Source organism: Mesoplodon densirostris, chromosome 8 (genome assembly GCF_025265405.1).
Source record: "Mesoplodon densirostris isolate mMesDen1 chromosome 8, mMesDen1 primary haplotype, whole genome shotgun sequence".
Taxonomy (NCBI): Eukaryota; Metazoa; Chordata; class Mammalia; order Artiodactyla; family Ziphiidae; genus Mesoplodon; species Mesoplodon densirostris.
Genome location: NC_082668.1, coordinates 19,766,163 through 19,793,702, shown reverse-complemented (window position 1 = coordinate 19,793,702; position 27,540 = coordinate 19,766,163). Strand labels below are relative to the sequence as shown.

Sequence of the window (27,540 nt, the reverse complement as noted above, 5' to 3'; positions counted from 1 at the left end):
CCCTCGGTCTGAAGAGCTTGAAGCTCCTAGGCTTGGGGTAAGAGAGGCGCTCCTGTCCGCTAAGCCGGCGGGCCCCGGGTGTGGGCGGGGGTGCTGAGGAGGTTGTCAGTGGCAGGAACTTTGGGGTGGCTGTCAGGGGCGGGGTCGGTGGGCGAGGCTGGATGGAGGGGGGTGGGGTCGGGTGGGCGAGGCTGGGTGGAGAGGGTGGGGTGAAGGGGAGAGGCTGGGTGAAGGGGGCAGTGGTCGGGTGGGCAAGGCTGGGTGGAGGGGGAAGGGGGACACGGGGTCAGGTGGGAACAAGGTTGGTTTGGGAGACAGGAAGAGAAAAGGAGGGAGGACTACGGAAGGCACTCTGCTCCAAGATCTCATCTTTCCATTCTCTACCCTACCTTGTTTATGAGGCCTGGATTGTTATGAAAAAAAAGGAAAAGGAAAGGCGGCTAACGTTAACCTTTCTCCCATGCCCGAACCAGGCCTCCCAGATGTGTGGAACTGTCCCTGGAGCTTCAACCCTTCACCACCATCTCTATCTCCTTCCTTCTGAGGGATCCTGAAATCTCTGTCATGGAAAAGTACCACGTGTTGGAGATGATTGGAGAAGGCTGTTTTGGGAGGGTGTACAAGGGTCGAAGAAAATACAGTGCTCAGGTGGTGAACAACCTGTATTCCTAGGACACTGATTCCTTCATACTTATGGAATATGAGCTTTGAAATTGGATTACTTGGGTTCAAATCGCAGCTCCACCACTTTCTAGCCTTAGAACTATAGACAAGTTACTCAACCTCTCTATGTCTCAGTTTCCTCATCTATAGAATGAAAATAAGAACAGCGTCTTATTGGGGTACGAGGATTAAGTGTGATGTCACACTGAATCACTTAGAACAGTGCTTGGCACCTAGTAAACAGCAATTATTATTATTATTAATATTATTATCTATCATACCATGAAGGAAGGGATAAACCACCTGAACTCTATTCTTCCCTCTTCATTTTCCCTTCCTTCCCTTTCCCCTAAATCCCTTAAATCTTGAGTCCTTTATCCAGTTCTTTTCCCAGAATCCACCAAAGGGATCTATCTGGCAGAGGCTCTTTCATCCTAGGGTGAGAGCAGGGGAAACCTGGGTAAGGCCAGGGTACCATGGGGAAAGTCGAGTGGGAGACTAGCAAGTATAGTGAGAATTGCTCAAACAATCTGAAGTCTGAGTTCTAGAGCTTTGAGGCTAATGTTTCAATAGTGTGGTTAGGCCTTGACTCTTGACCTTACCACTGACAGGTGGTGGCCCTGAAGTTCATTCCAAAATTGGGACACTCAGAGAAAGAGCTGAGGAATCTGCAACGAGAGATTGAAATCATGCGGGGTCTGCGGCATCCCAATATTGTGCATATGCTTGACAGCTTTGAGACTGACAAAGAGGTGTGCTTTGGTTTTGGGTCACCTCTCGCCAAGAAGAAGGGTCCCAGGAGTTTCCCATCCTCAAAATGCATAAATGTGGAGCCATTAGTAGCATTGCCTTCTCCCTGCAGGTGGTGGTGGTGACAGACTATGCTGAGGGAGAGCTTTTTCAGATCCTAGAAGATGACGGAAAACTTCCCGAAGAGCAGGTATTCCTGGCTCAAACTTCTTCCACCCATGACCTCTTCTCAGTTTAAGGACTGGTAGCGAGAGCTGAGGGCACGGAGAGTCTCCAGTTTGAAAACCCCCAAGTAAAATATAAGAGTCTAGGTATATGTAGAGGCAGTGTGGTGTGACAGTAAAGTATGTGAACTCTGGAACCCAAATCTCTGAATACAAAGGTTGGGTCTGCCACTTTCTAGCCGGATCTTCTTGGGCAAGTTACTTTAACTTCTCTATTCGCTTTCCTCATTTTTTTTTTTTAAATTTCCATTACTCTAGGAGGTGGATCAAAAAAGATCTTGCTGTGATTTATGTCAAAGAGTGTTTTTCCGGGCTTCCCTGGTGGCGCAGTGGTTGAGAGTCTGCCTGCCGATGCAGGGGACGCGGGTTCGTGCCCCGGTCCGGGAAGATCCCACATGCCGCAGAGCGGCTGGGCTCGTGAGCCATGGCCGCTGAGCCTGCGCGTCCGGAGCCTGTGCTCCGCAGTGGGAGAGGCCACAGCAGTGGGAGGCCCGCTTACTGCAAAAAAAAAAAAAAAAAAAAGTGTTCTTCCTATGTTTTTCTCTAAGAGTTTTATAGTGTCCAGTCTTACATTTAGTTCTTTTATTTATTTATTATTATTATTTTTTTGCGGTACATGGCCCTCTCACTGTTGTGGCCTCTCACGTTGCGGAGCACAGGCTCCGGACGTGCAGGCTCAGCGGCCATGGCTCACGGGCCCAGCCGCTCCGCGGCATGTGGGATCTTCCCGGACCGGGGCACGAACCCGCGTCCCCTGCATCGGCAGGCAGACTCTCAACCACTGTGCCACCAGGGAAGCTCACTTTTAGTTCTTTAATCCATTTTGAGTTTATTTTTGTGTATGGTGTTAGGGAGTGTTCTAATTTCATTCTTTTACGTGTAGCTGTCCAGTTTACCCAGCAACACTTACTAAAGAGACTGTCTTTTCTCCGTTGTATATCCTTGCCTCCTTTGTCATAGATTAGTTGACCATAGGTGCATGGGTTTATCTCTGGGCTTTCTATCCTGTTCCATTGATCTATTTCTATTTTTGTGCCAGTACCATATTGTCTTGATTACTGTAGCTTTGTAGTATAGTCTGAAGTCAGGGAGTCTGATTCCTCCAGCTCCGTTTTTTTCCCTCAAGTCTGCTTTGGCTATTTGGGGTCTTTTGTGTCTCCATACAAATTTTAAGATTTTTTTGTTCTAGTTCTGTAAAAAAAATGCCATTGGTAATTTGATAGGGATTGCATTGAATCTGTAGATTGCTTTGGGTAGTATAGTCATTTTCACAATATTGATTCTTCCAATCCAAGAACATGGTGTATCTCTCCATCTGTTGGTATCATCTTTAATTTCTTTCAACAGTGTCTTATAGTTTTCTGCATACAGGTCTTTGGTCTCCCTAGGTAAGTTTATTCCTAGGTATTTTATTCTTCTTGTTACAATGGTAAATGGGAGTGTTTCCTTAATTTCTCTTTCAGATTTTTCATCATTAGTGTATAGGAATGCAAGAGATTTCTGTGCATTAATTTTGTATCCTGCAACTTTACCAGATTCATTGATTAGGTCTAGTAGTTTTCTGGTGGCATCTTTAGGATTCTCTATGTCTAGTATCATGTCATCTGCAGAGAGTGACAGTTTTACTTCTTCTTTTCCAATTTATATTCCTTTTATTTCTTTATCTTCTCTGATTGCCGTGGCTAGGACTTCCAAAACTATGTTGAATAATAGTGGCGAGAGTGCACATCCTTGTCTTGTTCCTGATCTTAGAGGAAATGCTTTCAGTTTTTCCCCATTGAGAATGATGTTTGCTGTGGGCTTGTCATATTTGGCCTTTATTATGTTGAGGTAGGTTCCCTCTATGCCCACTTTCTGGAGAGTTTTTATCATAAATGGGTGTCCAGTTTTGTCAAAAGCTTTTCTGCATCTATTGAGATGATCATATGGTTTTTCTTCTTCAGTTTGTTAATATGGTGTATCACATTGGTTGATTTGCGTATATTGAAGAATCCTTGCATCCCTGGGATAAATCCCACTTGATCATGGTGTATGATCCTTTTAATGTGCTGTTGGATTCTGTTTGCTAGTATTTTGTTGAGGATTTTTGCATCTATATTCATCAGTGATATTGGGCTGCAATTTACTTTTTGGAGTATCTTTGTCTGCTTTTGGTATCAGGGTGATGGTGGCCTCATAGAATGAGTTTGGGAGTGTTCCTTCCTCTGCAGTTTTTTGGAAGAGTTTGAGAAGGATGGGTGTTAGCTCTTCTCTAAATGTTTGATAGGATTCACCTGTGAAGGCATCTGGTCCTGGACTTTGTTGGAAGATTTTTAATCACATTTTCAATTTCATTACTTGTGATTGGTCTGTTCATATTTTCTATTTCTTCCTGGTTCAGTCTTGGAAGGTTGTGCTTTTCTAAGAATTTGTCCATTTCTTCCAGGTTGTCCATTTTATTGGCATAGAGTTGCTTGTAGTAGTCTCTTAGGATGCTTTGTATTTCTGTGGTGTGTGCTGTAACTTCTCCTTTTTCATTTCTAATTTTATTGATTTGAGTCCTCTCCCTCTTTTTCTTGATGAGTCTGGTTAATGGTTTATCAATTTTGCTTATCTTATCAAGAACCAGCTTTTAGTTTTATTGATCTGTGCTGTTGTTTTCTTTGTTTCTATTTCGTTTATTTCTGCTCTGATCTTTATGATTTCTTTCCTTCTGCTAACTTTGGGTTTTGTTTGTTCTTCTTTCTCTAGTTCCTTTAGGTGTAAGGTTAGATTGTTTATTTGAGGTTTTTCTTTTTTGTTTTTTTAAATTAATTAATTAATTAATTTATAGCTGTGTTGGGTCTTCGTTTCTGTGTGAGGGCTTTCTCTAGTTGTGGCAAGTGGGGGCCACTCTTCATCGCAGTGTGCGGGGCCTCTCTTGTTGTGGAGCACAGGCTCCAGACGCACAGGCTTAGTAATTGTGGCTCACGGGCCCAGTTGCTCCGCGGCATGTGGGATCTTCCCAGACCAGGGCTGGAACCCGTGTCCCCTGCGCTGGCAGGCAGATTCTCAACCACTGCGCCACCAGGGAAGCCCGAGATTTTTCTTTTTTCTGAGGTAGGCTTGTATTGCTATAAGCATCCCTCTTAGAAATGCTTTTGCTGCATCCCATAGGTTTTGGATCGTCGTGTTTTCATTATCATTTGTCTCTAGGTATTTTTTGATTCCCTCTTTGATTTCCTCAGTGATCTCTTGGTTAGTAGCGTATTGTTTAGCCTCCATTCGTTCGTGTTTTTTATGTTTTTTTCCCTGTAATTGATTTCTAATCTCATAGCTTGTGGTCTTGATATGATTTCAGTTTTCTTAAATTTACTGAGGCTTGATCTGTGACCCAAGGTGTGAGTTATCCCGGAGAATGTTCCGTGCACACTTGAGAAGAAAGTGTAATCTGCTGTTTTTGGATGGAATGTCCTATAAATATCAATTAAAGTTATCTGGTCTACTGTGTTATTTAAACCTTGTGTTTCCTTATTAATTTTCTGTTTGGATGATCTGTCCATTGGTGTAAGTGAGGTGTTAAAGTCCCCCACTATTATTGTGTTACTGTCGATTTCCTCTTGTATAGCTGTTAGCAGTTGCCTTATGTATTGAGGTGTTCCTATGTTGGGTGCATACATATTAATAATTGTTATATCTTCTTGGATTGATCCCTTGATCATTATGTAGTGTCCTTGTTTCTTGTAACATTCTTTATTTTAAAGTCCATTTTATCTGATATGAGTATTGCTAGTCCATCTTTCTTTTGATTTCCATTTGCATGGAATATCTTTTTTCATCCCCTCACTTTCAGTCTGTATGTGTCCCTAGGTCTGAAGTGGGTCTCATGTAGACAGCATATATATGCGTCATGTTTTTGTATCCATTCAGCGAGCCTGTGTCTTTTGCTTGGAGCATTTAATCCATTCACATTTAAAGTAATTATCGATATGTATGTTCCTATGACCATTTTCTTAATTGTTTTGGGTTTGTTTTTTTAGGTCCTTTTCTTCTCTGTGTTTCCCACTTAGAGAAGTTCCTTTAGCATTTGTTGTAGAGCTGGTTTGGTGGTGCTGAATTCTCTTAGCTTTTGCTTGTCTGTAAAGCTTTTGATTTCTCCATCGAATCTGAATATAATCCTTGCCGAGTAGAGTAATCTTGGTTGTAGTTTCTTCCCTTTCGGCACTTTAAGTATATCATGCCACTCCCTTCTGGCTTGTAGAGTTTCTGCTGAGAAATCAGCTGTTAACCTTATGGGAGTTCCCTTGTATGTTATTTGTTGTTTTTCCCTTGTTGCTTTCAATAATTTTTCTTTGTCTTTAACATTTGCCTATTTGATTACTATGTGTCTCGGCGTGTTTCTCCTTGGGTTTATCATATATGGGACTCTCTGCACTTCCTGGACTTGGGTGGCTATTTCCTTTCCTTTCCCACATTAGGGAAGTTTTCAACTATAATCTCTGCAAATATTTTCTCGGGTCCTTTCTCTCTCTCTTCTCCTTCTTGGACCCCTATAACGCAAATGTTGTTGCATTTAATGTTGTCCCAGAGGTCTCTTAGGCTGTCTTCATTTCTTTTCATTCTTTTTTCTTTATTCTGTTCCGCAGCAGTGAATTCCAGCATTCTGTCTTCCAGGTCACTTATCCGTTCTTCTGCTTCAGTTATTCTGCTATTGATTCCTTCTAGTGTGTTTTTCATTTAGTTATTGTGTTGTTCATCTCTGTTGGTTTGTTTTTTAATTCTTCTAGATCTTTGTTAAACATTTCTTGTATCTTCTCGATCTTTGCCTCCGTTCCTTTTCCGAGGTCCTGGATCATCTTCACTATCATTATTCTGAGTTCTTTTTCTGAAAGGTTTCCTATCTCAGCTTCATTTAGTTGTTTTTCTGGGGTTTTATCTTGTTCCTTCATCTGATGCATCGCCCTCTGCCTTTTCATCTTGTCTATCTTTCTGTGAATGTGGTTTTTGTTCCACAGGCTGCAGGATTGTAGTTCTTCTTGCTTCTGCTGTCTGCCCTCACTTTCCTCATTTTAAAATGGGAATAATAATAACGTCTACCTCATAAGGCTATTGTGAAGATTAATGAGTTAATTCCTGTAAAGTGTTTGAAAGAGTGCCTGACACAAGTGTTCAGTATATCTAGCTATTATTAATGGTGTTGTTATTGTTAGGCACCTCTAGGTAAGAAGGCCCAGTGTGGTGGTACCAGAGAGGCAGGAACGGATAAGCGTTGTGGTTAAGGCAGGATTCACCACCAAGACACAGTGGTTAGCAGTAGGATTTGGTTGAAGACATTCTCCAGCCATATTCATTCTAGGGATTTCTCTGTACTCTAGCAAGTAGGCCCCCTTCAGGACTTCCTGTCACAACATTCTGTTTCCTTCCAAGCATTCATCATTATTTGTATGCCATCATCTTATTTGTTTTGTCAGTCTTGTTTGTCTGGCTACTTCTCTTGAGAGAAGGGACTTTGTCTTATTTAATAACAGCTAATATATATTGAATGCTAAGTGCCAGGCACCATTCTGAGCAATACGTTACTTTACATGCTTTAACTCATTTAAATCCTCACAATGATCCTATGAAATAAGTAGTATCATTATTGTCGCCTTATGGATAGATGATGAATCTGAGAGCCATAAGATAATTTGCATGTGGTCATGCAGTCAGTGAGACTCAATAAATTTTCCTTGAACGAATGAATGAACAAATGAAAGAATGAATGAATAGGGGAGCAAGAACTAAGGAAGGTATCTTGTGAAGCTCTGGAAGAAAGGGAAGGAAGAGAAGATCCCATCAGCAGTAGTATTAGGGTGGAGGCTTTGGGCTCATCAGCAGACTCCTTCCGCTGACTTCTCCTTTCTTCCTCTCACCTGACTGACCCCTAGGTTCAGGCCATTGCTGCCCAGTTGGTGTCAGCCCTGTACTATCTGCATTCCCACCGCATCCTCCACCGAGACATGAAGCCTCAGAACATCCTCCTTGCCAAGGGTGGTGGCATAAAGCTCTGTGACTTTGGGTGAGGTGCCTGACCTTCTGTCTCTGCTTCCAGTTCTGCAAGGAGCCTTAGACTATATGCTTGACTTCCTTGGGCCTCATTTTAGAACCTGAGCTGGAGACTGGGATTTCTGCTGGGTCTTGGAAGATGGTCTCTTTGTTCAGGTTGGGGATATCTCACACAGTGATAGGTAGCAGTGACCAGCTCTAGTGTTTATTATTTCTCTATTTCTCTATCTGTCTATCTATCTCACACAGTGGTAGGTAGCAGTGACCAGCTCTAGTGTTTATTATTTATTTATTTATCTATCTATTTTTGGCCCCGCCCCACTGCATGCTGGCTCTGAGTTCCCTGACCAGGGATCGAACCTGCGCCCCCCTGCAGTGTAAGCACAGCATCTTAACCACTGGACTGCCAGGGAAGTCTCTCTTGTTTTTATTGAATATCTTCTTTTTCCATTTTGATTCCATCATCTCCTGCAGATTTGCCCGGGCTATGAGCACCAACACGATGGTGCTGACATCCATTAAAGGCACACCACTCTACATGTCTCCAGAGCTGGTGGAGGAACGACCATATGACCACACCGTGGACCTCTGGTCTGTGGGCTGCATACTGTATGAGCTGGCAGTGGGCACTCCTCCCTTCTATACTACAAGCATCTTTCAGCTGGTCAGCCTCATTCGCAAGGACCCTGTGCGCTGGCCCCCCACCATTAGTCCTTGCTTCAAGGTGATGAATACTGACAGACTGCTTTTGCATCAGAAACCTGTCTCCCTCTGCCCTGTTCCCTTTTCCACAATTTTTTTCCAGAGCTGGGGCTGCACTTTGCAGTTACTTAATTGACGCAGGAGCTGGGGCAAGCTGCCTTGCTTTTGTACTGCAGGGGCTTATTCTGGGAGGGTGATCTGAGGCGTGCCCAGCTTGGGAGTAGCAGCCCCTCCTTGGGTCAGGCTGTCCTTTATCAAAATGGAGAGGTAATTTCAGGACACCAGAAACAGATATTGGTCCCTTTACACACTCTCTATTCTACTAATTTCCTATCAGATGCAATGTCCCAATGATTTCTAGGTTTGCCAACACAGCTGTCTTCTTCCTGAAAGAATCTTTAGATATCCCAATGGCCAGAGCTAATGGGGCTAGCTCACTGATTAGGGGCAGAGGATAGAGATGGTGCCTGTTTTTTGCAGTTCAATCTCAGCAGGCCAGAGGGAGGGGAGGAGGGAGGAAAAGGAGTTGACCTTTTTTATTTTTCATCTAGGGCAAGATTTGGGCCTTCAATAAAATTTAAATGCAGCCTTCTCCCAGAGTAAAATCTCATTATAACTTTCCTTTGTTTTATCTAAGATGAAAAGAGACAAGTTTCTCCCCAACCTATTTAGCTGGAGGTGGCCCAAATAATTATCAAAAAGAACCTAAACAAAGGAAACATAAGTGGGTGATATACATAAGATATTCATTCTCCCTTAGGGCAGACATGCAGGTATCTCCAGCAAGAGCCAAGGTGTAATGATCACCTTGTTTTAGAACAGGGGTCGTAATCTACTAGTACCTTCTATTCCTATTTCAGGCCCAATTGAGGATTTCCCCAAGGATACCTTATAACAGATGTACCCTTTTCAGACAGTCTCCCTGCCCCGCCACCATCTGAAGACTTGCTGAAAGATTTGTTTTTGAGTGCTCCCAAACACATCTTTACACAATGACTTATGCCTGTGAGTGTGCTTTTAACTGTAAGTGCATTTGTTCCTACCCAGCACAAACAAAACACAGTCAAAGGGAGGGCAAAGTGTAGCAGTTTGGGACCCCCTTGAATGTTGGCTTTCTGAAGATCATTGTGAAGATGACATCCCTCTCTTTCTCTTCTTTTTTTTTCACTTCACAAAGCTGTTGACATTGAGATTTCTAGTTTTACTTCTGGGGTTCCAAAATGTCCATGGACAGGAATTGGGGCTCCCCAGGAGGTGAGGCAGTGAGGTCTGTTCATGATTTCAGCCAAGGAAATTAGGCCTAAGGATAGGATTAGAGAGGGTGTGATCAAGACCAGCTAGTCTGTTGTAAGAATGCACTCAGGAGTCTTGGTTGGCCGATTCTGATGAGTTTGAGAGAGCCTGTGGAGAAGTGAAGGCTGATGGGGTATCCTTTCTCTCCACAGAACTTCCTTCAGGGACTGCTCACCAAGGACCCCCGGCAGCGTCTGTCCTGGCCAGACCTCTTACATCACCCCTTTATTGCTGGTCGTGTCACCAGTGAGTCCAGGGTTCCCAGGGCTCTTGCACTTCCCTAGTACTCTACCCAATGCAACCCCTGACCCCAACGTCTGGATCCAACATATATTCTTTTCCCCACCAGCTTGAATTTTCTCCCTGGTCCTTTGCGTGACCCTTGCCACTTCCCTTGTAACCCCAATCCCTCTTTGTCACTTTGTCAAAAGGGTCTCCTTCCACAGAAGCCTGGAGATGCTGAAGTTGTCTCTGGCCAAATGGAAACAGTGGCGCGGCTCCAGTGTGATCACCTGTCCCCCTCTTCTCTCCTTGCAGTACTAACCGAGTCAGCAGGCCCAGATTTGGGTACCCCATTCACCAGTCGCTTACCCCCAGAACTTCAGGTCCTAAAGGACCAACAGGCGCATCGTCTGGCCCCCAAGGGCAGTCGATCTTGCGTCTTGTGGCAAGCCTGTAAGCGCATGGCTGAGGAGGCCAAGCAGAAGGTGTGTGGGGCAGAAGGGCATGTATGACATAGCCAGGCTAGTGACTGGGGGAGTTGGAGAAGGAGGGTGACTTTCTAGGGTTGGGAAAGGGCCACGAATAGGATTCCTAGTGCCTTACGACAACCAAATAGTTCTGACTCAGTGTCTCATTTCCCGCAGAAACACCAGAACACAGGACCTGCCCTCGAGCAAGAGGACAGGGCCAGCAAGGTGGCTTCTGGCACAGCCTCTCTGCCCAGACTAAAGGCCACTCCTCAGGAAACAAGCCTCTTGACTGGGGTCTTAGGCTCAGAAATGAAGAGCAGCTGGGCTGAGTGGAGGGCTGGAGAAGCTCCCCCTGCACCTTGGTGAGGAGGGTAGAACCAGGGATTTATAGGATGAGGTCGCTTGCAGATCTTTGGCTCCAGTCAAAGCAAATACAGCATGGTCCCTGTCACTCACTACTGCCTAAATGTAGACAGGGCCCTGGGAGTCTTGAGTCCTGGGTGCCTGAACCCTAATTCCAGGTATTGATACTTTCTTGATTAATCAGGAAACGTGGAAACTTTCCTTTCTCTATATCTCAGTTGTATTGATACATTAACTGAAAAGGAAAGAATCATCTCCACACAAAAGGGAAGATTATTTGAGTTGAGAGCTACGGGTGAAAACCGCCAAGGTAGCTTTGAGAAGAAGATCCAAAGTGGGAGGGCAGTCAAGGATATGCGCGTAGTGGACCTATCCTGTCCTGGCCAGATCCTAGAAGGAGGTCTCCTCTAGCCAATCCTATATGGCTTATGTTTCATTCCTATCCTGGACGTAGAGGGAGGGACAAGTTCATGAACTCTAAGCCTCACAGGTCTGGAACTCCTCTTACTCCCTGCTTCCTCTGGCAGGGAAAACTGGATCACCCAGGATTGTGAGCAAGCATTCCCAGAGCTGAGGCCAGAGGTGGTGGGCCAGCAGAGCCTTGATGCAGTGGACCTAGAAAATGAGGTGAGACCTAGGGGCTCCTCCTGGCCTTGTCCCTGCCATGGGATGTTGGGTCTTGGTAGATGTTTTCTAGAACAGTGATTCCCAACCCTCCAAGGAATAGCTCCCTTTGTGTTAAAAATTGCTTTCTTATTGTTTACAGATTTTAATTGCATAGTATCTGAACATTTAATTATCAAAAATTGGAGTACATAAGTAAAAAGGAAGGTCCCTCTTGAGTCTTATTTCAGTCCCAGAGGTGTCTGTCTCCTTCCAAACTTTTTGTGCTTTTACATATATTTATATATATGCCCACATAGAATATATAGTTTGGCTGTTTTTACATTACTGAGTTCATACCATATGTATCGTTTTGCCTCGTGCATCTCTTACATGATCTGTTCTAGAGATCTTTCTACATCTACTTCAATCTTTTGTTTTTTTAAGGTTTTAACTTTTTATTTTGAAAACATTTCAAACTTAAAGAATAATTGTGAAAATAGAACCAAGAATTCTTATATACCCTTTCACCCAGATTCACCAATTGTTAAAATTCTGCCACATTTGCTTTATGGTTCTCTTTCTCTATATATGGACCCATCATCTTTCTGAATCATTTTAGGGTAAGTGCAGACATGCCCCTTTACTGCCAAATATACTTTAGTGCGTATTTGCTAAGATCAAGGTGATGCGCTTGCGCCACCTCAGTGCAATTAGAGAAGTCAGAAATTTGACCCTGATATGATTCTGTTACTTAATCTACAGTCCATATTGAGATTTTGCCAATTGCTCTGGTAATGTTCTTTATAGCAAAAACATGTTTTTCCCCCGGTCCACAATCCAATCCAGTGTTAAGCATTGCATTTAGTTGTTACGCTTCATTAGTCTCCTTTAATCTGAAAGTGTTCCTACTCTTTCTTTGTCTTTCATGCTTGATAGGTTTTAGGTGCACAGGTCAGTTATTTTGTAGAATGTTCCTCAAATGGATACTTCCGCATAATTAGATTCGAGTCATGCATTTTTGGTGGGAACACTACATAAGTGATGCATTGTCAGTACTACAATCTTTTTAACACCTTCTTAGTATGTCCTGATATGTATGTGCCATGGTTGATTATTCCCTTACTGACTGGCTCTATGATGCTTCCAAATTTTTTATTATAAACCATGCAGTGGGCATCTTTCTAGGTGTCTCTTTATGCACACCTGCCAGTGTTCTCCAAGAGACTTTTCAAGACCCCTCACTTACTGCCAACTCTACCTTTTTAAACGGGTGGCTGAAAAAAATACATCTGTGCCAAAGGAGTCACTGGCCTTTTGCAGTTACTTCATGATTCCCCAGGTTGGGAGCTACTACCCTTGAACCTGACACACTCCTCCTGACCTCTTTCACTCCCTGATGCCTCAGGAGCCAGACAACGATGGTGCTGAGTGGCGGCACCTGCTAGAGACCACTGAGCCTGTGCCCGTCCAACTGAAGGCCCCTCTCGCCCTGCTGTGCAATCCCGACTTCTGCCAGCGCATCCAGGGTCAGCTGCATGAGGCTGGAGGGCAGGTAACCAGCAGAAGCATACCATGGATGAAATTGGAGACTGTTTTCACAGATGAGGCATTAAAAAACGTTGATTGACATAAGGAGGAAGAAAGTTTGTCCCTTTCCTATTCTCTTTCACTCCGTCTGTTTAATTCAAGGAGATTTGCCAACCTCCTTTAGTAATACAGAAAGAGCAGACCTTGGGTTTTTCTTTCTGAAGGGAAAAGTATTCCTCTAGAACAGGAATCAGCAAACTTTCTGATGGAACTTTTTTAGGCACTGTTGTCCAAGAGGAAAAAATGGAGGATATCATGTAACTACTTCTATAATGAGAGAAAACACATTTCCACAAAATTTTTGACAAAATTTAAAATATGTAACAATTTAAGTGTGTAACATTTTCTAATGCAGGTATACTAATGAGAAGAACGAGATTCTTTTTTAGGGGATAACATCTTGCTTAATTGGTGTTCCTAATTAGTATTCTCTCCTACAAAGCCTTTCCTTGCATCTCTGAAATGGTGATCTTCTTTCCTGGGAACTCACCAAAGTATGTTGCGTACACCTCTCTCTCTTTTCTTTAAAGTTTTTTAAATTTAATTTTATTTATTTATTTAGGCTGCGTCCGGTCTTAGTTGCGTCATGTGGGGTCTTTCGTTGCGGCAAGCGGGCTTCTCTCTAGTTGTGACGTGTGGGCTCCAGGGCGCTTGAGCTCTGTAGTTTGCAGCACGTGGGCTCCCTCGTTGAGGCGCACGAGCTCAGAAGTTGTGGCGCGTGGGCTTAGTTGCCCCGCGGCATGTGGGATCTTTGTTCCCTGACCAGGGATCGCACCCGCATCCCCTGCATTGGAAGGCAGATTCTTTACCACTGGAAAGAAGTCCCTTTTCTTTAAAGTTTTAAAAAATAATTTTTAGTAAATTTACCAAGTTGTGAAATCGTCACCATAACTCAGTTTTAGAATATTTTCATCACCCCAATAAGATGATTCTTAACTATTTACAGTTAATTATCATTCCCACTCCTAGTAACAGGAGGCTACTTTCTGTTTATTATATTTGTGTTTTCTGAACATTTCACATAAATATGATCATACAATGTATAGTCTTTGTGTCTGGCTCCTTTCTCTTAGCACAATGTTTTTGAGGTTCATTCATGTTGTAGCGTGTATCAATACTTAATTCCTTTTCATTGCTGATTAATATTCTGCTGTACAGATATATCACATTTTGTTTATCCATTCCACTAATTGATTGAAATTTGGATTGTTTCCAGTTTTTGGCTTTTATAATAATGCTGCTTTGAACATCCATGAGGAAGCCTTTGTGTGGACATATGTTTTCATTTCTCTTGGGTGTATACATAGGAGTGGAATTGCTGGGGCATATAGTAAATTTATGTTTAAGATTTTAAGAAACTGCTGAACTATTTATTTTCCAAAGTGGCTGCACCATTTTACATTCTTACCAGCAATGTATGAGGGTCCTCATTTCTCCGCCTCCTTGCCAACATGTATTACTGTCTGTCTGTCTGAGTGTAGTCATTTTAGAGAGTGTGAAATAGTATCTCATTGCCATTTTAATTCACATTTTGCTAATGACTAATGTGAGCATCTTCCCATGTGCTTACCAGACATTTGTATTAATATTTCTTCTTTGGTGAAATATCTAATCATTTCTTTGGCTCATTTTTAAGTTGGGTTGTTTTCTACTTGAGTTGTAAGAGTTCTCTGTATCTTCTGGACACAAGACCTTTATCAGATGTATGATTTGCAAATATTTTCTCCCAGTCTCTAATATGTCTTTTTATTCTCATAAGAATGTCTTTTGAAGCACAAAGGTTTTAAATTTTGAAGTCCAGTTACCATTTTTTTGTCCTTTGTGGATTATGCTTCTGGTGTTGTATCTGAGAAATCTCTTTTAAACCCAAAGTCTTGAAGATTTTCTCCTATGTTTTTTCTAAAAGCTTTCTAGGGCTTCCCTGGTGGCACAGTGGTTGAGAGTCCGCCTGCAGGGGACATGGGTTCGTGCCCCGGTCCGGGAACATCCCACACGCCGCGGAGCGGCTGGGCCCATGAGCCATGGCCGCTGAGCCTGCGCGTCTGGAGCCCGTGCTCCGCAACGGGAGAGGCCACAACAGTGAGAGGCCCGCGTACTGCAAAAAAAAAAAAAAAAAAGCTTTCTAGAGTTTTAGCTCTGACATTTAGGTCTCTGACCCATTATGAGTTGATTTTTGTATATATTGTGAGGTAGGGATATAAGTTCATCTTTTCACATGTGGTTATGTAATCATCCCAGCACCATTTGTTGAAAAGACTCTCCTTTCGCTCTTGAATTACCTTGGCACCCTGCTCCTCTCTTTTGGCCCTTATCTGTCCTCCTTGTGTTGGATAATTTTTCAGTGGGGAAAGAGGTTAACAACTCTGCCTCCAAGGTAAGACTTTCTGAATTAGAATTCCAGCCAAACTACTGTGTGTGATTATTGACTACTTACTTAACCTATCTAGAAGCTTCAGTCTCCTCGTCTATAAAATGGGTAATTGTATTTACTTTACAATCACTAGGGTTATTGTAAAGATTAAGTGAGTAAATAAGTGAACAGATTCAGAACAGTGAGTAGCGTATTGTAAAGCACTTGATGTAAACGTTAGTCTTCTTTTGAAGAATAGCCTTTTAAAAACTAACCATTTAAAAATATAATACTGTCCTGTATAAAAATAAGTGGTAGGTAGGATCTGGCCTGCAGGTCATATTTTGTCAACCCCTGGTCCAGAGTTGAATACTATTGTTTTGTCTATCTGGAGCTGAGCAACATTGTTTTGTGCCCATTATTTTTAATTTTCAGAAATGTGTGTGTGTGGTTTCATTTTGTTTTAAGGTGAAGGGCTGGAGAAGGGAGGGAGAAGATAGGAATGTCACTGGGTCTGTCACTGACTGAGGGGAGGTGTTCCCCCCTCCGCCCGGTTTGGTCACCTCTAAGTCAGGTGACCTGGACATCTATATTCCCCTTTCCTGGTACACTTTCCCTGTTTCTCTGTTCTCCTTTTCTGGGTTTTAGATTCCCAAAGAAAGGAATGAGAACATTTGGTCTGCTTTGTCAACATCTTGGGGACACTTGGTATCTGTGACTCTCCTTCCTTTACCTTTCATAATACCGATTACTGTCTTTTTCCCTTGTGTCACCCAGATCCTGAAAGGCGTGCTGGAGGGTGCTTCCCATATCCTTCCTGTGCTCCGGGTCCTGAGCAGTCTTCTGTCCAGCTGCAGTGACTCTGTTCGCTTGTACTCCTTCTGCCGTGACGCAGGGCTCCCCCGGCTGCTGCTCAGCCTCCTGCGACACAGCCAGGAGAGCAGCCGTATCCAGCAGGTAAGCGCTGCGCCAGGAGCCTCTCAAGACTTACCAGAGTTTCTGCTCTTTGGATTTCTTTTCTTTGAATTGCCATCTCTATTTGGCCCAACTACCTTTTCTTTTCTTCTCCTCCTCTCTAGTTAGTAGATCATGAATTGCAAATTCTCATGCCTTCCGAAGCCAGGCAGATAATGTCATCAGTGAAGTAGACTGTGTGTGACTCTATGAATCAGTGGGACTGTGAGAAACTGAGATCTCGTACTCAGTCGGAACGGGACATCCTCTCCTCGGCGCCAGCTCACTGTTGCTAGGTGGGAATATGGGCTCAGTGGTGCCAGACCCTGCAATTTTCCAAGAAAAGCTAGAAATACAGATTTTGATGTGCAATTTCCCAATATTTAGAGCACTGTGTTTTGAAAGGTAAAATCCTGGGCTTTACCGGCCTGGTTTTATAGAGCAGGGTACTGAGATTCAGAGATTAACTAACTCACACGTGGGCACTGCCTTGTCAGTGGTCATGGAGATGATAAGCGGGAGAGCTAGGAGTGAGTCTCAGTGTCCACGTCCCTGTGCTGTGTCCCGACGCAGCTGAGCTGAGAGGCCAGAAAGCAGAAATGTTTAACGTGGCCAAGGCTTGGCAGCTGGAAGCTGCACTCTGCTGATGAGTGTCAGTCTTGAGAGTTTTTAAGGAATTTAGGAAAGAATTTGAGCTATTTTGAAAAACAGAACCTCCTAAACTTCAAACTGCTGTTCAGGCCCAAACAAGACACATTTTCTAGCTGTTTACAGCCCGTCGGCCACCACTTTGTTACCTCTGGATCTCCTCTCTCTGTCCAAACGCTCTCTTCCGTCTGTCCCTTTCTGTTTGCTCAGCCTGACTGGATATCTGACACCCTTTTCCCTTAGTCTTTGTTTCCACCCCCTGCATTGCCCTAACTCTCTGTCCTCTTCCCTGGCAGCAGTGTTGGTGTGGGACCTTCTCACGGGACCTGACGGCCGTGATTCAGGCCTACTTTTCCTGCACCTTCAATCTGGAGAGGAGCCAGACAGGTGACAGGTGGGATGAGGGGCAGTTTTGCTCTGTTGGCCAGTTTGGCTTCAGTTTCTACCCCCATTTCTTCCCATCCCCATTAGGAAGAGGCTAAGTAAGGAGAAGCCATGATTTGTGCCAGGTTTAGGGGTCAGCTGAGTGACCTCTTAGAGTCCACCGAGTCCTCTTAAGGGCCCCCAGACATCTCCAAGTTTGCCCATGGAATTTCAGGTTCTAAGGGTTAGCAGTCATGCTAAATGGAAGGCGCAGGGTGTGAATAAGCTAGAGAAAATGACAAAGAGGCCTGGAGGTATGTATGTGCGGCTGTGTGTGTGGGAGAGGGGAGAGAGAGAGCACTCTGATGTGTTCCTTTGCAGAGAGTCTCCCACCTGCCCTGAACTGACCCATTCACAACACGTGGGCTTTTAGTAGAGAGATGAGAAGAAACCACGGACTCATTGTTTCCTAGCCTACAGGTATTTCAGGAGGCTGCCAACCTCTTTCTGGAGCTCTTGGGGAAACTACTGGCCCAACCAGATGACTCCAAGCAGACTTTGCGGAGGGACAGCCTTATGGTAATCTGCTCCGCCTTCCAGATTTCTGTCTGTGGTTTTCCCTGTGTTTCTCCCGTCCTCTTTCTTATGGCTCTGTAGGGTTAGATCGAGGTAATACAACAAATGTTTGTTGAATGCGAGCTATGTGCCATATGCCATCTGAGTAAGAGAAAGTCCCCATCTTCAAGGGATCAGGGCTAGTCTAATAGGAGAGATGTGATCCAGGACAACAGTGTGAAAAGTACATTAGAACTTCCTGTAAAATGTGGAAGCACCACTGAAGAAGACTAACGCTACTTGGAGGGTCATAGAAGAAATCTTTTTTTTTTTTTTTTGGACCCGCCACACAGCATGTGGGATCTTAGTTCTCCGACCAGGGATTGAACCCACGCCCCCTGCAGTGGAAGCACGGAGTCTTAACCACTGGACCACCAGGGAAGTCCCTAAGGGTCATAGAAGAAATCTTGAAGAAGGAAGTCATCTCTGCTAGGATTTGAAGAATGCACAGAAGTTTGCCAGGTGGATGAGGCAGGAAAGTAGGGAGGACATTCCGGGTAGAAAGAGCAACCTATATTAAAGCCCAGAGGCATTAAGCAGTGTGGCCTATTTTAGGGAACCACAAATAGAAGTATTTCTTCTTGAATAGACTTACAGATCAGCTAGTATTCCCAACCTTACTTGTCCTACAGACTAGTAACTTATGTGGGTTCTCTCTCCTGGACTCTGGAGGTGAGAGATGGGAAGGGAGGCTTGAAAGAGAAAATAGTTGAGTTCTGACTGATCTCAGAGGAGACAGAGAGGAACATGTTCAAGGAAGGAAACAGATGCCTGGTCGTTGTTCGGACTGGAAACTGGGAGCACAGATTTGGGCTACATTCCTACTTCCAGCTAGCAGCTAACAATCCATTCAGTCTCTCTCTCTCTTTTTTTTTTTTTTAATTATTTATTTATTTATTTTTGGCTGCATTGGGTCTTCATTGCTGCGCACAGGCTTTCTCTAGTTGCGGCGAGCGGGGGCTACTCTTCGTTGCGGTACGCGGGCTTCTCATTGCAGTGGCTTCTCTTGTTGCGGAGCACGGGCTCTAGGTGCGCGGGCCTCAGTAGTTGTGGCTCACGGGCTCTAGAGCGCAGACTCAGTAGTTGTGGCGCTTGGGCTTAGTTGCTCCCCAGCATGTGGGATCTTCCCGGGCCAGGGCTCGAGCCCGTGTCCCCTGCATTGGCAGGCAGATTCTTAACCACTGCGCCACCAGGGAAGCCCAGTCTCTTCTCTTCTGAGAGCCCATTTTAACATCCCTCACCCTTTCCGGTCAGGAAGCTTTTAACATCTAGCGTAAATTTTGGCCAGTAGTGACTCACATTATTGGTCAGCACTTCTCATGTGTCATTGTGCACTGAGTAGCATGGGGAGTTTGGAATAAATTCCCCACCTCTCGAAATTCTGAATCAGTAAGACTGGGTTGGGAAGGACCCGTGAATCCCCAGGAATTCTTATACTCAGGGTCTACAGATAATACCTTGAGAAACAACATCTAGGGAGCAGCTGATCAGAATAAAAGGATCAACACCTAAAATTCCTGTCCTTCAAATGTGAAGGCAGTTATATTGCACTTTGTGTGTGAGGAATCCTTAGAGTCCATCAGCTGGTCCCCCTGGGTTTCTCTCCTCCTTTCTCAGGTTCTCCGGGCACTCCTGCTCCTTACCCTAAGTCCAGTCAGTTTTTTGATGTGCCTGCTGTTAACCCTGCCTTGTCTCCCTTAGTGCTTTACTGTTCTGTGTGAAGCCATGGATGGGAACAGCTGGACCATCTCCAGAGCTTTCTACTCCAGCCTGATGACCACACAGCGGGCTGTGTTGGACGGGCTCCTTCATGGCTTGACAGTTCCACAGCTCCCTTTCCACAGCCCCCCAGGTAACTGGAATGGGAAGGTAAGGTTCTCTCGACCTACTTGTCGAGTAGGTCCAGCTCTGCTCTTTCTCCTGCCATTACCTAGAATAGGCCTGGCATTTAGTGAGTGTTAAATAACTATGAACTGAGGGAAAGAATGGGGAATCTGAAACAACCAACGCCTTGCTGCATTCTTTGCCTTTCTCGCAGGAGCCCCCGAGGTGAGCCAGCCGCTTCAGGAGCAGAGTGGGGATCTGCCTGGAGCCATCTCCTCGGCACTGGCAGCCTTATGCACTGCTCCTGTGGGGCTGCCTGGCTGCTGGGAAGCCAAGGAGCAGGTCTGAGCTACAATTTTTTTGTTCCTGTCCTCCCTGTTGCCAGAGTAGGGGAGGCTGGCCCAGCTTTTCAGAAAGGCAGAAAAACAAGCTTTTATGCCTCCCTTTACTCAGTACTTCCAGAAACAGATGCTCCCACTAGGTTTGGGCCACTTGTAGAACATGATGTAGCCAAAATCCCAGAGCCCTTGGCCAGCTGATTAGAGAGCTCGGTGACAAACTGCCCATGTGGTGGGGTAGCTGATCTGAAGCCACCAGTGATGCTTCCTCAAGGGTTCAAGATTCAGATTTCCTGCCCCCTTTTGGCCAGCAACACTTTCCTCTCTACCTGCCTGCAGTGGGACTTAACTAGGTCTTGCCTTTTGGTTCTCCACTGGCCGTGAAGACTGGGAATGGAATGGGGGCTGAGGTTCCTGGTGAATCTGGGGAAGAGTGGCTAGCAAGGGGTTGAGAGTCCTGATTAGTTGGAGATATGAGAGGAATGGGATTGGAATAATGGGAATGGGATTGAGTCTTCAGGTATGTCTCTACAGATCTCTCGGCATTTGGCAAACCAGCTCAGTGAAGACAGCAACCAACTGAGGTCATCCCTCATCTCTGGCCTGCAGCATCCCATCCTGTGCCTACACCTTCTCAAGGTACTGCCTGCCCATTAACTCTTGGCTTTCAGACTTCTTTTTCACCCCAAGGACTAAGAGAGAGAGAAAGAGACACTGAGAGAAATGAGAGACCCTCCCCCTTGGAGGACCCCTTTCTGCTTTCAGAATTGTTCAGCTGAGATGGCCCTAGTGTCAGCCAGTCCTCAGCAGAACTGAGAAGTGTCCGCATCTCACAGTCTTTCAGCAAGAGGCAGAAGTGGCCTGAATTTCTCTAATATCCCTAATTGTGGATACCAGATCTGTGGAGAGGCTAGCCTGCTTTCAGCTGAGCCTTTCAATCTAGGAGCCCAGGGGCTGCTCTGACGGACTCCTTCCCACTCCCTTTAGGTTCTCTACTCCTGCTGCCGCGTAAGTGAGCCCCTGTGCCGTCTTCTAGGGCAAGAGCCCCTGGCCTTGGAGTCACTGTGGAAGTTGGTCCAGGGCAAGGTAGGCCAGCAGCACGAGTGGGCATCTCTTGGGGGCCCCACCATCTCAATCAGAGGAGCCTCTGGTATCTCAGGTTTCCCTTGTAGGTAAAGGTAGTGGATTGGCAAGAGTCTGCTGAAGTGACACTGTACCTCCTCTCCCTTCTTGTCCTTCACCTCCAAGATCTGCCTTCTGGGTGAGTCATAAAGCAGGGTCTCTCCACTGAAACCTTCCACCCACGTAGCTCACCCAGACATGGATTGTGGGGAGTGACACCCTACAGCCTATCCTTAGGAGGGATTGGGACAGAGAGTGTGAGGGTTTCTGTACAAAGAAGAGACCTAGATTCCCACCAACTTTGTGCCTTGGAGGTGGACGTGCAGCCTAGGTGGAGAGTGCCATCCAAGGGAGAGGGCAGGCCACGCAGCAGCCTTGGTGTATCTCTTTATTCCAGAATGGAGAAGCTAGGCAGTGAGGTTGCTACTGTCTTTACCCATTCACACGTCGTCTCTCTGGTGGTGAGTTTTCAACCTTCATCTTCCTCCACTTTTCACCCTATCATCCCCCCCCTTCTGCAAGCAGGAGAGTCATTTCCTAATTTGCAGCTGTTTGTGAGGCATTCTTCTGGACCCGGACAGAGAAATAAATCCTCTCTGCCTGTCCCGAGTACCATTCAGATGCGGACATTCCTCCGCCTTGTCTAACTCTCCACAGAGCGCGGCCGCCTGTCTGTTGGGACAGCTTGGTCAGCAAGGGGTGATTTTTGACCTGCAGCCTGTGGAGTGGATTGCAGCTGCCACACATGCCCTGTCCGCCCCTGCTGAGGTGAGCTCTACCAGGGAATGCAGACACGCGTTTTCTCTGAGTCAACTAAGGTCTGCGTTCAGGGAGAAAGACAAATGCCAGCAAGCCTAGAGTAAACTAAGGAGTGTGAGAGAATCAAGGCGTCTTTCCTGTCCTATCCTTCTGCCCTCGGATAATAGATCCCTCTGAGCCCAGACTGTTCAGGGCTTTAAGTTTGTTGTTAACTTGCACGACCTCTGATGGCGGAGGGGGAGGCATCGTGTGTGTGTGTGTCTGTGTGTGTGTGTGTGTGTGTGTCTCTCTCTCTCTCTCTCTCTCTCTCTCTCTCTCTCACTCTGGCACTTGCCTCCTGAAGGATCTCCAGCCTCTCTCCTCTCCAGTCCATTTTCTTCACTGTCACCAAAGTGAGCTTTCTTAAAGGAAAACCTGCCCATTTGTTCAACCAGTAATTATTTCACACATAAATATAGTAGTGAGTACCAGGCACTAGTCTTGGCTCTGAGAATACAGTAGTGAAGGGAGAGACACAAAAACCTCACCCATGTGGAGCTTGTGTAAGTCCTCAGTGGCTTCGCCCGGTTTCTGGGTTAATGTCTAAATTGGTCGGCAGGCTACTCAAAGCTCACCTGTTCCCTCTGGGCTCTCTAATCCTGCTCCACCAAAGAGTTAACATTTCCAGAGTTCACTGTGGTCTCTCACGACCTGCCTTTATGGAAGCTATGACCTCTCCCTTCCTCGTCTGCCTTTATGGAAGCTATGACCTCTCCCTTCCTCATCTCCCTTTTATTTTATTTTTTTTTAATTTTTATTTATTTATTTATTTTTAACATCTTTACTGGAGTATAATTGCTTTACAATGGTGTGTTAGTTTCTGCTTTATAACAAAGTGAATCCGTTATACATATACATATGTTCCCATATCTCCTCCCTCTTGCATCTGCCTCCCTCCCCCTCATCTCCCTTTTAAACTTTTAATCCCATCAGTTTCCTACCTCCAGGGGGCAGAGTTAGCACTCTCAACTGTGTCCCCTTCCCTCTCCACAGCCCTCCCTCACAGCCTCTCTTGTAGCAAGCATCTTCCTAAACTGTAATGGTTTGTCTGGCTGCTTGCTCTACTGACTGTGTGTCTTTAGGACAGAGTTAGTCATTGAACGAATAGGCAGGAGCCAAGACTCCTAAGTCCAAAAGACCTCTCCCCACTCCACCAGGCTGAAGAAGAACTCCTTCTGCCTGACTTGGAGTTGGGAGCACAGGCCTGTGTGGTCACCTCACCCCTCTCAGATCTGCTCTCTTCCCACCTCTCTCCGACAGGTCCGGCTGACTCCACCGGGTGGCTGTGGATTCTACGATGGCCTCCTCATCCTGCTGCAGCTGCTCACCCAGGTACAGCTGCATCCTAGGACGGATGGGAAGTAAGGAGAGCTGCTTTGGGGAGCCGCTGGCCAATAGGAAGGAAGAAGCAACACAGTCACCTGTCCTCTCAAACCACCTGTGATGGCCTTAAATTGGGCCCATCTGCCGTCAGTACGGACCCTTTAAGGGGAACCAGTCAGCTACATCCCTTGGGATTCAGTGGGAAGAAAGCTGTAATTCCCTGGTTTCCAGTAGACATACACATGGGTTGAGAGGTCAGGGGTTAAGATGTGATAAGCGAGGGAACTGGGACAACAGGGAAATCCTAGGTGGGAAAACAGAAGGAATTATTTCTGGGACGCCTCTTCCTCGTAGGTCAGGGACAAGAGTGAAAAAACGCATTTTGACTCCTGTCTTGGACCTCCTCGTTTACCCTCATTCAATTTTGTCTCTAGCAGGGAAAGGGTAATCCAGTAAGTGTCGTGGCTAGCTCAGAAATGTGGACCGTTCTGTGGCACCGCTTCTCCACGGTGCTGAGGCTCCCTGAGGAGGCATCTGTACAGGAAGAGGAGCTGTCGCTGTCCAGTCCACAAAGCCCAGAGCCAGACTGGATGCTGATCTCACCCCAAGGTATCTTTCCAACAGCACGGCCCCTTTTGTCGGGCCAGTGTGTTGATTCCTCTTCAAGAGGAAACAGCCTAGAACTGGGTTAGCCCATGGAGGTGGCTACTGCTGCTGCAGCCTGTGGAGAGGGTGGCAGAGTCTCTGCTGGAGCTGCTCAAGGACGGGGAAGGGACTGAACAGGTGGTAGCCCTGAGAGCCTGGGGGACGCAGGCGCATCCTGACCTCTTGCCTGCTCCACTGGATCTCCGTTCTTGGTGTTTCCAGGCATGGCAGCCCTGCTGAGCCTGGCCATGGCCACCTTTACCCAGGAACCCCAGTTATGCCTGAGCCACCTGTCTCAGCATGGAAGTATCCTCATGTCCACCCTGAAGCATCTGCTTTCACCCAGCTTCCTGCATCAACTGACCGAGGCGTGAGTTGGAGCTAGAGGAGGGAGACTAGAAAATTCAGTGTTGGCTGTTGCGGGTAGGAGGAGGGGAAGGCAGGAGAGAAAGAGCTGACAGCTTGAGCTATGAGGCAAGAAATGGGATTACTGAGGTTGGGGAAGGAGAGCTGGACTAGGGAATTTGAGACGAGTCGGGGGAAGAAAGCTAAAGGGTGGGTGCACCAGACTGAGTATATCCTTCCACTCTCCCCGCTTAGGCCTCAAGGGCCCGAGTTTCTCCCCGTTGTGGTGCTCTCTGTGTGCCAGCTCCTGTGCTTCCCCTTCGCCCTGGATGTGGACGCTGACCTCCTTGAAGGTGTCTTGGCTGACCTCACAGACTCAGAAGTCACAGCCCACCTGCTGCAGGTACTGGGGAAGCTACCCAGGCAGGAAGGTGGGAGAGGAAGGTGGCCCAACCCTGTGTACTCAAATTCACTTCCCGACAGCTCCGGGGCTTTCCCAGGCCCCTGTAGGAGTGCAGCACCTGGCTTGGTCTAAGAGTTGAGTGGAGAAAGCATTCGGGCCTGAACAGAGGCATGTGGTTGGAGCTGGGCTGGTGCCTCTTCTCTCCATCCGTCCAATATCTGGATTCACCTGGAGCCCAGGGGGGCGGATATCTGAGTCTAGGCCCTGGAGACTCAGCTCCTCAGCTGGGAATCACGTCCTTGGAAATTGTTGGCATTAAGCCGTGAGCGGGCCTCTGAAGCAGAGACACTAAGTCCTTGCAGAGCAAGGCATGGACTTGGGAAGCACCTGTCCTCCGGGGCTCCACGTTGTGTCTCACGTGCGGTGACGTGGCTCAGGGGTTCCGGCTCTCTGTGGTCTTCTCCCCAGAGTTTGGCTTTGCTCCCCCAGACTGTGGGCTCTGTCTCGTTATCTAGCTGCAGCGTATTCTCCCTCTCCCTGAGCTCGTTTGCCTGCACCCCTCCCCCTCCTCCAGGTCTGCTGCTACCATCTTCCACTGACACAAGCCGAGCTGCCCATCAGTCTGCTCACACGCCTGGCCCTCTCGGAGCCCCTCTCTCTCTACCAGTTTGTGAGCACAGTAGCCGCCTGCCCTACAACCACCATCTCATTCCTCTCAGCTGCCCTCCTGGGTGACCAGCCGCCGCTGACCTCTGACCTTCTCTCCCTCCTGGCCCACGCCGCCCGGGTACTGTCTCCCAGCCATTTGTCCTTTATCCAAGAACTCCTGGCTGGCCCCGATGAATCCTGTCGGCCCCTGCGCAGCCTCCTGGGCCACCCAGAGAATTCTGTGCGGGCCCGTACTTACGGGCTCCTGGGACACTTGCTCCAGCCCAGCGGAGCCCTGCGTGGGGCCCTGCAGAGCCAGCTGGGACTGCTCAACCTTTTGCTGCTGGGGCTTGGAGACAAGGACCCTGCTGTGCGGCGTGGTGCCAGCTTTGCTGTGGGCAATGCAGCCTACCAAGCTGGTCCCCTGGGGCCTGCCCTGGCAGCTGCAGTGCCCGGTATGACCCAGCTGCTTGGAGATCCTCAGGCTGGTATCCGGCGCAATGCCGCATCAGCTCTGGGCAACTTGGGGCCTGAGGGTTTGGGGGACGAGCTGTTACGGTGCCACGTACCCCAGCGGCTCCTAGAGGTGGCGTGTGGAGACCCCCAGCCAAATGTGAAGGAGGCCGCCCTCGTTGCCCTCCGGAGCCTCCGACAGGAGCCCTGCATCCATCAGGTACACCTGAGGGGACTTAGGAATCACCACGATGGGGCTGGTTTTCACAACATTTTTCTGAGATAGTCTTTAAGGAATTGGGACATCTAGAAACCCAAGCTGTATCCTTCTCTGGGAGCAGGAAACCCAGGGGCCGTGACTTGGTCATGAGTTTTTCATCTAGCATTTCACACCTGGAGAAGGGAGGGGACCTGGAAGAGGGCTCCATTGGGCTAGGAGATGCCTGGGATCTCAAGTACCAGTGTTTCTGTCTTCTGGAGGCTGTGCAGGAGGGAGGTGAGGGAAGACTAGACGTTGAGGTATAGAGTGGTTTCATTCTGAGGGACACGAAGGTGCTAACTATCTTTTTTAGCACTTACCATGTGAAAAGTACCATTCTAAGCATTTTACCTTTATTATCTGGTTTAAGCTTTGCTTCTCATTTTGCAGGCAATGAAACTGAGGCACAAAGAATTTAATAACTTGTCCAAGTTACAAAGCTAATACGTAGGATTGGACTTTTGAACTCAAGAGTCTAAGTCCAGAGCCCGTGCTCTTTTTTTTTTCCTTTGGCTGCCACACAGCATGCGGGATCTTAGTTTCCTGACCAGGGATTGAACCTTTGGCCCCTGCAGTGAAAGCATGGAGTCTTAACCATTGGACCACCAGGGAAGTTCCTAGAGCCCATGTTCTTAACCACTGCTTTACTCTGTTTTTTCTTTTTTCTGCTCAATTTTCAGTATATAAACAGCCCAATGGAAAAATCATACATCTACCTATGATAAAGCTAAACCTCCAAATTATAATGGTTCAACGTGGTAGCATTGGGTGGTTCATGCAGAAGAGAAGTTTTGACAGGATGGTTATGATATATATTAGAGTTTTTTGGCAATCTGTGTGGGGAAATAATAAAAGGGATTCTTGGTGGTAAGGAGGTCCAGACCCACTGGTCTAGATCCACAGCTGGGAGTCTCACCTTTTGGCTTACTTTTACTGCTGCATTTGTTACCTCTTCCTGGGGACAAGTGCATAGGTCCTTTGGTGCCTTGGTTTCATGGTCTGTAACCAAAGAGATTGTAAATAGACCTCTGGTCCTGGTGATTCCTGTCCCCAAGGTCTGTCTTCTCCCATACAACCTATTTTGAGTCCCCAAGAGCTCATTTTCTTTTTCTTCCTTTTCTAGAGTGGGAATTGCTGGGCCAAATCACAGTCCTCTGCATGTCAAGTTCTATCATCTCTCTCTATCCCACAGGTGCTGGTGTCCCTGGGTGCCAGTGAGAAATTAGCCTTGCTCTCTCTGGGGAATCAGTTACTGCCACATAGCAGTCCCAGGCCGGCCTCTGCCAAACACTGCAGGAAACTCATTCACCTCTTGAGGCCAACCCACAATACATGACTCCAGATTCCTGGGGTCCAGCCTCCAACCTTCATTGCCCTACTGTTGCCAACCCTTCCTTTTTCTGCTCTACAAGCCACCAACTCAACCAAGAGCTAAAGAGACTGAAAGAGATAAGCTGCCAATCAACTGATTTGAGAATGAGAACCTAGAAGAGATTTATGTATAAAGTTCCTTCTTTCCCCCAGATTCAGGATGATTTCATCCAGTAAACTTCATTGTTGTTGGTGCCA

General features: G+C 46.5%; 1 protein-coding gene across 3 annotated transcripts; it reads left to right on the top strand.

Annotated features, from left to right (window-relative positions):
- Nucleotides 1-4: 4 nt before the first annotated feature.
- On the top strand, nucleotides 5-27,540 carry STK36 (serine/threonine kinase 36). 3 transcript variants are annotated; one of them, XM_060106003.1, is made up of 27 exons: nucleotides 5-37; nucleotides 474-648; nucleotides 1,275-1,415; nucleotides 1,526-1,603; nucleotides 7,523-7,653; nucleotides 8,115-8,364; nucleotides 9,788-9,881; nucleotides 10,173-10,342; nucleotides 10,502-10,689; nucleotides 11,218-11,317; nucleotides 12,702-12,848; nucleotides 16,011-16,190; nucleotides 17,132-17,229; nucleotides 17,672-17,777; nucleotides 19,515-19,665; nucleotides 19,852-19,979; nucleotides 20,510-20,614; nucleotides 20,963-21,061; nucleotides 21,148-21,236; nucleotides 21,495-21,558; nucleotides 21,755-21,865; nucleotides 23,156-23,227; nucleotides 23,653-23,827; nucleotides 24,086-24,233; nucleotides 24,464-24,611; nucleotides 25,186-25,932; nucleotides 27,164-27,540. In XM_060106003.1, the coding sequence occupies exons 2-27, from the start codon at nucleotides 565-567 to the stop codon at nucleotides 27,305-27,307; spliced, it is 3,948 nt and encodes a 1,315-aa protein (XP_059961986.1). In that variant the 5' UTR covers nucleotides 5-37; nucleotides 474-564; the 3' UTR covers nucleotides 27,308-27,540. The 3 variants fall into 3 exon arrangements, with proteins under 3 accessions (XP_059961986.1, XP_059961988.1, XP_059961985.1); XM_060106002.1 differs by lacking the exon at nucleotides 5-37 and having other exon boundaries at nucleotides 520-648; nucleotides 17,135-17,229; XM_060106005.1 differs by lacking the exons at nucleotides 1,275-1,415; nucleotides 1,526-1,603.